Genomic DNA, 13,219 nt, shown 5'->3' on the forward strand with positions numbered 1-13,219 from the left:
GCAGAGAATTGTTCTCCCCTGTGTCAAAACAAGCCTGGCATTGGCCATAATTATACAATCATAGTAAATATTTACAAACATCCAAAACTTGTCATTTCCTGGCTATGGTCATCTGTGGCCAATTCTTTCCAGTGGCTAGAATTGCTGGTGTCACACATCTGCTTCATCCCCTGAGCGGGTTTCTCAAAATGTGCCTGCAGAAATTCCTTCTGAGGACATGGCACCTGATACAATGCAAAATTAGGTGTCCTTCTCAGATTGCATCCAAATTGCCATCCAGGCAATTACGTGCTCACAGGGGAAGTCTCCTACCTCTTGTGGGAGTTAGAGGTTGGCTTATGATTGAGGCATGAGTGTTTATATCCCTTCCAAATCCAGGGAGAAACCAGAGATCATAGCTTCTCCATGGCAATAGAAATAATGTCTTGGGCAGAGAAGAATCTGCTACCTTTCAAGACAACTCACATGTAAGATATAGAAGACAGAAAAAAGGGAGAGTTGAAGTTCTCCACTGTCCCAGAAGACACTTCGGATTTGCTAGTTAGTCAAGGAACCCACATAGCACCTGAAGACCAGTCCTCTTGAAGGAGAGCCTTTTTCATCCACAACTGCAACACGTACAGTTAATCACCTGGCTTTTGGAAGAGACATATAGTTCAGCATGGATTCTCCATTAGCTTTGGATGTATTTTGGTATCCAGGCAGAACTCAACCAGGTAATTTCATTCATTGATTTAGTCAAATTTGCATTTCTGATGTGAAGGGAAACAGAAAGCTCTTTGGAGCAGGGCCTGCCTCTTAGTTTGTACTGTGGCTGACACCATGGGGACCTGATCTCTAGGTGCTACCTGGATACAAATATTATAATAAAAAGTTCTGGTGATCTCAGCTACATTAGTTTCTCCAGAATTGTTGATTTGACTCCTACAGCCAAGCACCAGAGTGTGCAATAGAATGAGAAACATGGGAACCAGCACTAGTGTGGTGTTCCTTATGCAGGCACATCAGAGTCTCCATTTGAGTATCATCAAATGCCCAGATTAATCAATGACAGATTAGGCAATCATGTGGCTGGCTTTTCTTGTCGTCATTACCTTCAAAGGGCAGGTTTTGGAATTAGCTCTCCCACCATTTTGTTCTGTTAGCCATTTCTTTGGCAGTTTGTGGCATACATGGGCATTCCTAGTACTCTAATGATATATCTCAAGCATATGGAGTACAAAAGCCAAGTGTACCCTGTTCAGCTCACTCTATCCAAAATGCCAAGGCTCTAGGACCTCAAAGTTGTTGCAAGCAAGATGTTAGAATCCTACACCAGTTGGCATGCTAGGAATCTGGGAAACTATTCACAGAAGTCTCTCGAAGCATTGGGGAAAATGTGTATGAGCCTCATCCGAAGAGTTGCAAAGTAAGGGTATGTCTACACTACCCGCCAGATTGGCGGGTAGTGATCAATCTATCGGGGATCGATTTATTGCGTCTAGTGTAGACGTGATAAGTCGATTGCTCTGCCGTCAACTCCTGTACTCCACTGCAGCGAGAGGCGGGAGTGGCGGCAGTTGACCCCGCACTGTGAGGATGCAAGGTAAGTCAACCTAAGATGCATTGACTTCAGCTGTGCTGTTCTTGTAGCTGAAGTTGCGTATTTTAGGTTGATCCCCCCCCACCCCAGCCCCCTACCCCCCAGTGCAGACCAGGCCTAAGTTTCCATTCGTCTGCAGAAGAAAGCCTTTGGTAGGTGGGTGCTTCTAGGTTGGTTTCTACCTAATTCCTTGCCTTATATGGGGGGAAACCTTTCCCTTCCTGTCTTTTATTCTAATGTAATAATAAACTCTGCATATTCTTTTCCCCCCCACACTTCTAGGATTCACCGCTGGCTACTTCTTGTTAGTGATGAATTAGGAGAGAAGTTGTGCAACAAAATGAGAAATTCCTTACCTAATAATTTTCTTTCTGTTCTCTCCTCATTCAGCCACCCTGACAATCTGATAAATTACCAAAATACAAAATGGAATTTTTCTCTAAAGGGAGATTCAGACATATAATTGTTTTAGGTTATTTAATACATTATACCCAGTTGTCTTAATACTAATAATTAGTTGCTGAAGTGTTTCTACAACTGTAGAACAGCTCTTCTGGTGGCCTGGACTGAAGGGCTGGGTTTACTCCTGGAGCCTCTAGCAACAAACATTGGACTGCCTCCAAATCCCATAGGTGGGGTACTAACTATTAGTGATGAATGATGAGAAGAGCTGTCCAACAGAAAATGATCAGATACGAAATTTTCTCATTCTTTGCAGGCAGTTGGATTCTGTCCTCACTGATCTCACGCGTAATTCTGCAGAAGGCACAGAGTACTTCAAAATGCTTGTCGACGTGTTTGCTCCTGAATTCCGCAGTCCAAAGAACATGCACTTGCGCAACTTTTACATTATTGTTCCCCCACTGGTTAGTATTTTTGCCACTTAAATTGATGTGATTTTTTTTTTTTTTTGGATGTGTGGTTTAATGTTATGCATCATAAGTACATGTGTAGTAAGCTATTCAAGCCGACTTGAGCACCAACTCCCAACAGTGCACAGATGGGACCTCTTTACTGGAAGAGTAACTTCAAAAATCTTTCCATCCATTAAATTAAATCAGTGCAGGAATCTTAATGGCGGAGAGAGAAAAGAGACATCTGGGATAGTATGCGATGAAAAAAGACAGGAATGAAAGGGGAAAAAGCAATGATATTAAATTGCCTCTTCCCCAAAAGTGTCCTTTCAGCAGCAGCTTGGGGACCTCCAACCACTTTTAACTCCAAGTTCTAGTGTATAAACTCTAAGGCCCTCATCCTGCAGTTGGATCTGGTCTGGAAGATCCTTGCCTTCCATGCAGAGCCCCACTGACTTCAGCAGGGTGCTGCCCACTTGGATCTGATGGCATGATCAAGGCCAACGTTGGGAACTGTTCACTGTTCCAAAACTAGCTTTTGTAATAGAAAATTAGCTGAAAGTGGCTGAACCTCCAGCTGTGATTGTGAAAGATGAGGTGGGATCATGGGTGATATAAATGAGGAAAATAGGGCCACATAATCCAAGGAAAGGCTAGAAAACTAACGAATGAATATATTCAAACAAGAAGGGGGAAAGTTTCTCTCCTTTTCCCTACATCTTTCAGCTGTTTTTCCGAGATGGCTGCATTTCAGAAAGCTTCATTAAATATCTTTTTGAACTGAGCTACACTCTGATGAATGCACCACTCTGGTGTGCGTATTAATAAACTACTGGTTTGCTCACTGCATGAATTGAAGAGAATTGGCATTTCGCCTAAAACACATCCATTGTGCGCAAGTGCTACAATTATATGAAAGAGTAGCTCCATCTAACAGAGTAATAAAACTGCATGAGACTCTCCTGTGTGACTTTCTGAACAAAATTGATTCAGTACTAATTTAAAACACTGTCTTTAGTGAGCTTTTGAAAAACGTCTTCGATCTTTGGGTTAGGTTTAAGACAAGGTATTTATTTTGTTTATATTGAGCTTTATTAAAACCTCCATTGGACACCTGCTCCGTGCTCCTGTTCTATGTCCCTTATATTAAACAATGATATAATATAAAGCACTCGACATCATCAGCAGATATAATGAAAATTATACCTTACATTATTAATTATATTGTACAAACTCAGAACCCTCCAATCCTCAGCTGACCGTCTCCCCAAAAGCCTAGGAAACAGATGTGCTGTCCATCCAAAACCCTTATAAATCAGGGACTCGGAATGTAGCTCGGGTTTTTGGATGTAATTATATTTTACAACTGACAACATTGCAAATGGCCACCTTTCATTTTACCAAATCTTACTCTTGGGTTATGTCTACACTATGGATCTTACAGCGGCACAGCTGTGCCTCTGGAGCTGCGCTGCTGTAAGGTCTCCCTGTAGCCATTCTATGCCGGCGGGAGAGAGCTCTCTTGTCGACTTATCGCTGTCCACACTGGAGCTTTTGTTGGTGAAACTTATGTTGGCAAGGGGTGTGTTTTTTCACACCCCTGACGGACAAACGTTTTACCAACAAAAGTGCTAGTGTAGACAAAGTCTGAAATGATATTCTTTGGGACAACTGCCTTTCCTTCATTTCAGACTCTCAACTTTGTAGAACATTCAATTAGCTGTAAAGAGAAGCTGAATAAAAAGAACAAAGGTGGAGCAGCTTTCACTGATGATGGTTTTGCCATGGGTAAGTTTGACCATACTGTCTTGTCTTCCAGTCAATTGGCATAATTCTGAGTTTACAAAATAATAATTTGCCACAACTTTTATGTTTAGCATTGCCCACTATTTATGATTTTAAAATTTGAATTGTCCTTACTTCAGCATGACTGACTTGTGTAGATTATTGCTTTCCAGTTTCAATGGTGTACTTAGTTCTCTTACTTCTCTATGCGAACTAGGACAGACAACATTTCACCACAGGAAAATGGAATTTTACACAAGTCTGTTTCATCATTCGTTGGGTGTTTTAGTGATTTTATTTAGTTCAACATTTTTATTTTCAGGGGAGCATGCATAAAAGCACATCTAGCTGTGATGTTTTACGAAGTAAAACTTGCTCTTTATTATAGCTTCACAGTTAAGACTTAATTGTAACATAGCATGTAAAGTGAATAGTCCCAATACTGATATTAGAGGATATTCAAGGGTGTATATATAGAATATGTGCCTTCATTTGTTCAGTTTGTTCAATTTGACTTTGGTAAATGGTTTGTTAATGACTGCAGGTGTGGCTTACATTCTAAAGCTTTTGAATCAGTACCAGGAGTTTGATTCACTTCACTGGTTCCAGTCAGTCAGGGAGAAGTATGTGAAGGAGATAAGAGCAGTAGCTAAGCAACAGAATGTGCAATCAACTAATCAAGATGAAAAGCTACTACAGACTATGAACCTTACCCACAAGCGACTGGAAGTTTGTTTACAGGTACATTATGGTTCCAGTTATATGACTCGTATTGAACTCCACATTTGCTTGTCTTGGTTCAGTTGGTTATTAGTGCTATAGAAAGCACCATCAAGAATTTGTAGAGACCATTAAACTATTTACTGCTGCCTAGCACAAAAAAACGCCCCTCTCTATAGAACGGATGAGCTGGGTGGTATTAATTATATATTTAATGCTGAAAGTGTGCTTGGTGCTTTAAGATGTGTTAGACGAGAAATACCTTGCTCCTAAGAGCTTGAAATCTACAATAGATGGCTAACTTGAGAGAGAATGACTGACGATGGAATTAGGAGGTAGGTAGCAATAAACAATATGATGATGTATATGTTTGTGTATAGAGAGTCAAAGGAGCTTGGTTCATAGCATTGGCTATTATGACTTCTGTGAATTGTGAAGATGAGTAATGTCCCAGCTATCAAACCAAGGAAAGGCAAGCCTTATTCAGTATTTTTTGAAATATAGTAGTTTTAACTTCTAGGCATAAAAATTACAATTCTTTCTGCCTTATGTAGGTAATACCACCTCTTATAGCTGTAAGGTAACATGGAAAATCAGTAATTCAAATGGATAGAAGTAACACACGTGACACAAGACTTAATCTATTTAATGCACTAATATAAAGTTCTTTTGTCCAGTTTAAGTGCTTTGTAAAATGCATGTGAACAAGGTATAAAGTGGGATTTCCAAAAGCACCTAAGTGACTTAGAAGTATTGACTTTCACTTAGGTGCTTCTGCAGATCCCATTCACATATGCTGTAGATAATAATTCTGTGATATACTACCGCTTACTGAAAGTCTCTTTCTTGTCTCAATATTTTTCATTAGGAGTTTGAACTGCTTTATTTCTCGCTAAGCAGTGCAAGAATATTTTTTAGAGCAGACAAAACTGCAGCAGAAGAAAACCAGGAAAAGAAAGAGAGAGAAGGTTAGTGAATGTTATAGAACTTTTTCAGATCTTGACATTCTTGTGTCTTCAGAGATACCCTGATTAGGATTTTGTGGTTTCCTGTGTAATATGGCTCAGACTTCAACATGGGGTGCTATCTCCTTGTCCTGTGTAACTACATTCTTCTTACTGTCAGTTGATTCAGCAGAACTCCTACACACTCCAGATATTGTTGTCAGAGCCTAATGGTGATTCAGGACTCAAAGACAGCTGATTGTGGTGGTATCTGGAGTGGAGTGAATTTTAAACCAGATTATTGAGCCCAAAAGCCACTGATGGGGGAGGAAGGCAGATAACAGTAATATCACTTAATGGGCTAAATGCATTATCATTCTCACCATCACCAATTTGGTAATGGTAAACTCCTCCCCTCCACTGTCTTTATGATAAACTCTTTGAAGGAATTCCATTTGAATTATTCATCATTGCTACTAGCTACAGTTCAGTGGCAGTGATTAGGGCTCCATGTCTGTCACTGAGGTCGTGGAAGTCACAGAGTCTCTCTGTGACTTCTGCAGCAGCCGTTGTGGCTGACCCCAGGGCCACCCAAGCAGCTGGCCCCAGGGATAGTTGCTCAGGTGGCCCTGGGGAGAACCACCTTGGCTGCTGCTGGAACAGCTCCGCAGCCAGCCACTCGGGTGGCCTCCCATCCAGCCACACAGCTAAGATTTAGTCATGGGTATTTATAGTACAATCAGGGACAGGTCACAGGCCATGAAATTTTGTTTGTTGCCCATTACCTGTCCATGACTTACACTAAAAATACCCACGACTAAATTGTAGCCTTAGCTGTGATTAAGGAACTATTTTTAACTCTCCTACAAAGATCATTGGCAACATGTAGGGAGATAAAGGTTTGAACATACTATACTTCTAACATGCAGATGCTCACAATGTATTTTGTCTTGGCTGATGAACTGCTAATACAGGATTTAGGAAGTATATTGTTGTTTCATGGTTTAGGTGACGCGCCCAATTAACATTAGTAGGCATTATATATATTCAGTGTCAGGAGAATAATCCTACCACACAAATTTATATAGTCTCTCTTTGGAAGGGAGAGTTTGCATGTGTGGTTGAAAGCCTGTCTCTTTAAAAAATAGAAAGTGCTCACAAGGATTGTGAGGTAGATATATGGTTGTCCCAAGGAATTTAGGAAAATTGCTATAGTTAATCCCACACAGGCGAATGTAGTGAAGTTGAAAACAGAATTAGTAGCATTTGGCCAGCAATGCCTCTTTTAAAGGTAGTACAACCTAAACTTCCTGTCTGTAGTTCTGGTAGGTTCCTACCACAGACGTTATGAGTTTTCGGCTAAAAACACACACAATTTTTCATTTAAAAAATGTAAATAAAATGTAAGTGTGCCAGAAACATAAAGGAAGTAAACAGAACAAGGGGACCGTCCTGAAAGGATCCATTATTTTTTCTACCAAGGGAAGCTGGCTAGTTCACTAAGGAAACTTCTTTTTTTAGGATGAAATAGCATTAGTTTGCAGGGTCAGGGCCTTATTGCTACACAGTCAGTTAGAAGAAAAGGAGTACTTGTGGCACCTTAGAGACTAACCAATTTATTAGAGCATAAGCTTTCGTGAGCTACAGCTCACTTCCTCAGATGCTACAGTCAGTTAGGATATCTCAGCCCAGAGAATAGAACTGGAACGTTCATGGCATACAGCAAGCTTACTTTTCACAATGTCTGGTTAAAACAAATTATTGCTTTAAATATAACATATCTGTTAGTTTCAACTTCTCTTTTTAATTCTTTTTTTTCTTCTGTAGAAGAATCTGTCAAAACAAGCAATGGAGACCTCTCCACTGCTGCACCTGCAGATCCTGTTGTGAAATGACATTGCTGGTATGCGTTATTTGTATGAGCTATCAGAATTATTCATTATCCTGTTCCTGCCAATAACTTTTTGTAGGGATAAAATCTCTAGATTTGATTTACCTCTTGTGTTAAAATCAATAGAAAATGGTACAATAGTGTAGCAGTACCCACTGGGCTGCTACAGCTGTGTGTGTGTCCGTATTTCCTTTGGAAAACCCTATTTTTCAGGAGTTTATTACATTATTTACAGAATTTTGCTCTGAGCTGAAATGCAGCATGTAAAACCTTGACTTAGGAACAATTGTTTTCTTAAGTTACAGAAGTGCAGATCAAAATTATTAGTTTACTAATTTCAGATGTTTTCTTGCATCCCTAACTTTAAAACATCACTTAAAAAATCTTGTAGGCCTGGTTAGCACAAGGGCATTTTGATCTTTTCAACCAGGAAAAACACTTAAAGACAGACATAATTTGCATTTCTAGTATCTATTGTCTGAAAAATAATTTGGGTGCTGGGAATGCATCATATCCAGAGCATATGTGGCACCTAATACCATAGTCACATACCACACTGTAATGATGCTCTGCATATCTTGTGAATGTAAATTGAGACTGATACGCAGTTCAGAAACGCTTATTAATGTTAGCATATCTCAAAGCCTGTATTCTTCATTGATATTGATCCACTGGCATATCATCTGACCTAAAGGGATTAGGGCCCCTTCAGTAGCTCACTTTCCCTGCCTTTTCTTCTTTCATAACACAGAAGGGGAGACAAAGGAAAACTAAGCTAATGAAATTGCTTTAGGTTTACACTGAAGGCCTGCCTTTCATCTACAAAAGTAAGGAAATTCAGAGAAGAAAAAACCAGAGTTAGCGCTTCCTCTTATGACCAGGCACTGTATGAACAGGTGTCTGTGAATATTTAAGTGATCTTACATTTCATGAATGCTGTAGTACCTAAGCACAAGTTTCAGCCTCAAGTCTGTATCTCCTTACCTTTTTAGGTCTGTTATACCCTTTGTGTTGTCCAAACATAGTCTTACATGCTTTATGATCAATGATAATTGCATTGCAGGCTGTAAAAGCTGCTGTACACTGTGAGAATTCTGTATAACTTAAACATGTGCTTACTACAGTTTTGTAGATTGTGCAAGAGTTAGACAATAGTTATCCAGATTCCTGACTCAAGCATATGGCTAGACTTATCTTAACATTAAGTGCCAGTTACCACTAACTATGAAAAGGTACTGTTATGTTTTAATCACCCAGAATATACAACAATGCCTTGCTAGCTAAATAACACGTCAGTTAGTTTAACTGTGACTTGCAGTTTTTTGGCACATCTGGTATGTTTTATTGGACCATAGTTGCCAGTCTCATCTCCTAATTACAGTGCAAGATGCTGTTTTATAAATGTTTCATAATTACTCCAAAGCTGGTCATTGATTATGTATATATGACAAATGTGTGACACACCTGATATTAGCCCCCCGATCAGTCACTGATTCATGTAGAAATCTAGGACAAATGATGTTTTGTTGAAACTGAAGGGACCAGACTGGCGCAGAATTTTTTTCCCTAATGCTGAAACCATGATGCAGAAGCATCACAAACCGTTTACTTGGCTGCACTCATTAAATCCTTTATTTGCAATTTGTCATAATTCCTGAGATGGCCCTAGAGAGTGCTGCGTACCCTAATTTGTATTTGTTTGAAGTGCTGTTTTATTTCGATGAGACTTTCATACTTAATTTGTAATTATTTGTGTCTAGTTTGACCTCCTTGGGGCAATAGCAGATATTTTCAGCAGTGCTGCTACTGCTGCTAACTTCCCTGCTCCTGTATGTGCGTATACATATGTCGCTGTTCCAGACCAGGCTTCAGTCGTATAGTTCATAGGTTCTTGGGGGGTCTGAAGAATCTATAGCTAGAGTCTCTCACTTCTCCTGTAGATTGACTCTGTGTAAACATGTACATTCATGGCATACCTATGCTGTAATAAAGTCTGCACTTTTCCCTTTTGCCCTGTAATTTGGAAGAATGCTATTACAAACCCTTAATACTTTGCAGTTAATCTTGGGTAGTGTATATGCCTGATCTGTACAGTGCGAACAGATTAATGTGGTTCCAGTGACCGAAATTCCACAGAAAGGACTAAAGGCTATTTTTAGTACCCTGTTTAGAGGTAGCATATGTGGATGTGTAATGTATGTGTGAATATATACATATGTACAATGATATAACTTCTTGCTAATATAGGATTGTAGTTAATATATTTGGAACATCTCACTATGCAGTAGAATCTCACTAATGGGGGGAACCATTGTACGGATTCATTCAGTTTCAAGCTGGAGTACTGGGGCACGCTCCCACATGTGCCAGTGTGGGAGAGCTCCCCATTAAACCCATCCATCTCACTAGGAATTACAACGGCCTGCGGTGCTACTACAGTGCAAACCTGGCCCAGCAGCTCTTGCACGATTGTGGAAGCGATTATATCAAGGCTGCTGGTCTGCAGAAGGCAGAATCTTGGAAAGCTGCTGTTGCCACTTCACTCCAAAAAGCCCTGGGCTAGTGAGGGAACAAGGATGGCCACAGCTGGCTTCATTTTGCTGAGGACTGATAGACCAGCTTCTTAGCTCCTCTTTTCCTTTCAGTCAGGAATGGGGGGGGGGGGGGGGAACATTGCTGAAAGCTGCCTGTCTTGCCAAGAAAGCAGCAGCAATTGCCCTCTTTCACTTATTCCTGTAGCTGGGCTGAGTGTCACAGGAAGCAGAAGTGTAGCAACAGCCCTTTTAAAAGCCCATGCCCCTCTCCTGACTGAAGAATACGGCAGCCAATCAAGCAGTAACAAAGCCCAGCCTTACAAATCCCTCTGCTGCCCCCCCGCTCCCCCCCAACAGCAGTACTGGGGGAGGAGTCTGAGTCTAGTATGTGCTCTAGTCTGATTTCAGGGTCTTACTGAATGCAAGGACTACTCTCATGTGCCCTTTCCACTGGCCCAGTTTGGGGTGGGGGAAGAGATTCCACTGTGATGGCTCCACCAACAGCTGACCTGTCTACACTTCAGTGAGCAGCTAATGTGCTTCCAGTGTGTATCTGTAGGCTGGAGACTTGCTGAGGTGCAGATTCCTGAGATCCTACTGCATTCTGCAAGTTGGAGGGAAATTTTAACTTTACATTGGATGGCCATTGATGACAACCATTTTCAATTTCTCAGGTATGAAGGACCAAATGTAACATGTACTATCTAACTCATTTTACAAAAAGGGTATTTTGTTACCTCTGTCTTTTTTTGGTTCTGAGTAGAGTACACTATGTACAGAAAGTTAATAAATGTAATTTTGAGAACATCATTCTATAATTTTTTGTCTTCAGTAACAGGTGTCCTCTGAACTATAAGCAGGTTTCAGTTCTTTCATAAAAATAGGTAATAGGGTGGCTGTCCTTACAAAGCAGTGCTTGGGTGGCAGGAGTAAAGTGAACAAATCCATACACAGAGGGTTGGAGAAGTAATATTTTGCTCTAATTAACTTTGAATGGTGCTCACATTCAAACATTCAGTGATAAATCTGATGGGCGTCTGGCCTTCTGTCATACTGATTCCATGCAAAATGGGCATCTGGAAAGATATTTTAGAAGATCCCCCTCTTCTAGTTAACCTTAAGCTCTCTAGTTTCAGAGGGCGGGAGGGATAGCTCAGTGGTTTGAGCATTGGCCTGCCAAACCCAGGGTTGTGAGTTGAATCCTTGAGGAGGCCATTTAGGGATCTGGGGCAAAAATTGGGGATTGGTCCTGCTTTGAGCAGGGGGTTGGACCAGATGACCTCCTGAGGTCCCTTCCAACCCTGATATTCTATGATCAGAAAAGCTAATTTCTTAGTAAGTGCCTAAAAAGAAATTTAGATTTAATTCAACTGGTTCTAAGCAATCAGCTGTTCTAGCTAAGTTTTTTAAATGAAACTAGATATAGAGAACAGCATGAACCAATGCTGTATGGGTTTTCCTCACTCAGACAGTTTTAGAAGGTTTTCCTGTGGTGTCTTGGTCTCTAAAGTATTTGCCACTGCATACAGTCTTCAGTGATCCGACAGACCAGCTGCTTCTTGACTATGCAACACAAAATGGCCAAACCTCCATAAGCAAGTCCTGTATAACTTATTGCAAATGAAACTGGAGAAAACTCCCTAGCCAGTGCACAAAGTGCCTCATTTCAGGCTAGCTCTGTGAAAACACCAGTCACTATACCACAGATTTCTAATCTAGCATTTTATTGGTAAACTTTTTTTTATTGAAGAGTGTTGCAGACCATCAGACTTTATATTTCACCATAAAATTAATGTTAAACTTACAACCATACTTAATGCTATAGACATACTGACTTATGACCGTTATCCCTGGCTGCTGCTTTCAAGAAGCTTAACCATATAAAAATAGCACACAAACATGCAAATTCCTTGACTATTTGTGGATTCTGTTTGCATTTAGTTGTATTTAAAACTAACAAATCCAGGAGTTGTTTTATATCCAGGATTTATACATTCTGTAATTGAGTAAGTGTGGTCCCCATGAAGATGAATAGGCACTTAAATTTATTTTGTAAGCTTATTCTAGGAGCAATACAAAAATAGATTATTAATAGGAAAAAATTAGTGTTTATCAAATAGTTTTGTAAATAGACTAGCACAAAAGATGAACTCTTGTTACACTTAAAGTACACTAGAAACTAGAAAACTTCATTTGAAAATAAAGTAAATAGTGCATTTTTCTTAACCTTCATTCAGATACACTATATCATGCAAACTATGGAAATTACTGAGACTATGGGTATGAAATTTCTACAGTGGCCTAATTTTCAGGGAGGCTGAGCATCCACAACTCCAACTCAAATCAATGAGAAGGTGATCAGTACCTCCAAACTAACCGGAAGTGTATAAATCTGAAGAATGAGATATTAACTCTTTGCTTTGAACAGTCAGCATTTTTCAGCTGACCGCCAGCATCAAGGGGCTAACATTGAAACATTCCACAAAAGATTGTCAGCTATTCCAAACCCAGAAGGCAACATTCTGCTCTCACTCCATTGTAAATCAAGATAAACTACACTCAGTTACTCCTTAGTGTAAGAGAGAAGAGAATCTGGCCTAGGGTGTGCACAAACATATGAAAACCAGAGATCTTTGCAAAAAAGACTCCCTGCTTTCCCCCTTCCCAGCCAACATAGGAGGAATGAAAAGTTTATGCTTCTGACTCCTCCCCCCTTTCTTCAGGTATGGCTCCATCCTCTTCTGATTGGTCATTCAATAATTTGAATTTTCCATCATTTGTTAGTGGCATGGACATCATTAACTGAGCTAGTGCTTCTGGATCCTGAAATGAAGATGTTAATGAACACTAAGTTCAACAAGCTGTGGTATCTTTTTTTTTAGCATATAGAGCTTCTGTTCAAGGTTGTG

General features: G+C 40.1%; 2 protein-coding genes across 12 annotated transcripts in view; one reads left to right on the plus strand and one right to left on the minus strand.

The window, feature by feature from the left end:
• WASHC4 (WASH complex subunit 4) overlaps positions 1 to 11,115 on the plus strand; it is a 65,839-nt gene extending 54,724 nt beyond the window's left edge. For 3 of the 5 annotated variants that reach the window (XM_073324149.1, XM_073324140.1, XM_073324159.1), the window contains 5 exons: positions 2,301 to 2,448; positions 4,128 to 4,224; positions 4,766 to 4,962; positions 5,810 to 5,909; positions 7,713 to 9,795. In XM_073324149.1, the coding sequence (XP_073180250.1) occupies positions 2,301 to 2,448; positions 4,128 to 4,224; positions 4,766 to 4,962; positions 5,810 to 5,909; positions 7,713 to 7,780 (610 nt within the window). In that variant the 3' untranslated portion in view covers positions 7,781 to 9,795. Of the gene's footprint in view, positions 1 to 2,300; positions 2,449 to 4,127; positions 4,225 to 4,765; positions 4,963 to 5,809; positions 5,910 to 7,712; positions 9,796 to 10,185 lie in introns of those variants that run through there. The other 2 variants (XM_073324121.1, XM_073324131.1) reach the window with 2 other exon arrangements.
• APPL2 (adaptor protein, phosphotyrosine interacting with PH domain and leucine zipper 2) overlaps positions 1 to 13,219 on the minus strand; it is a 96,044-nt gene that overhangs the window by 26,607 nt on the left and 56,218 nt on the right. For 2 of the 7 annotated variants that reach the window (XM_073324221.1, XM_073324229.1), the window contains one exon: positions 1,729 to 13,133. The exons of 3 other annotated variants lie outside the window; for them this stretch is intronic. In XM_073324221.1, coding sequence (XP_073180322.1) covers positions 13,002 to 13,133 — 132 coding nt within the window. In that variant the 3' untranslated portion in view covers positions 1,729 to 13,001. Of the gene's footprint in view, positions 1 to 1,728; positions 13,134 to 13,219 lie in introns of those variants that run through there. 2 more of the 7 variants (XM_073324173.1, XM_073324188.1) reach the window with 1 other exon arrangement.

This window comes from Lepidochelys kempii, chromosome 1 (genome assembly GCF_965140265.1).
Source record: "Lepidochelys kempii isolate rLepKem1 chromosome 1, rLepKem1.hap2, whole genome shotgun sequence".
In the NCBI taxonomy this organism is placed as follows: Eukaryota; Metazoa; Chordata; order Testudines; family Cheloniidae; genus Lepidochelys; species Lepidochelys kempii.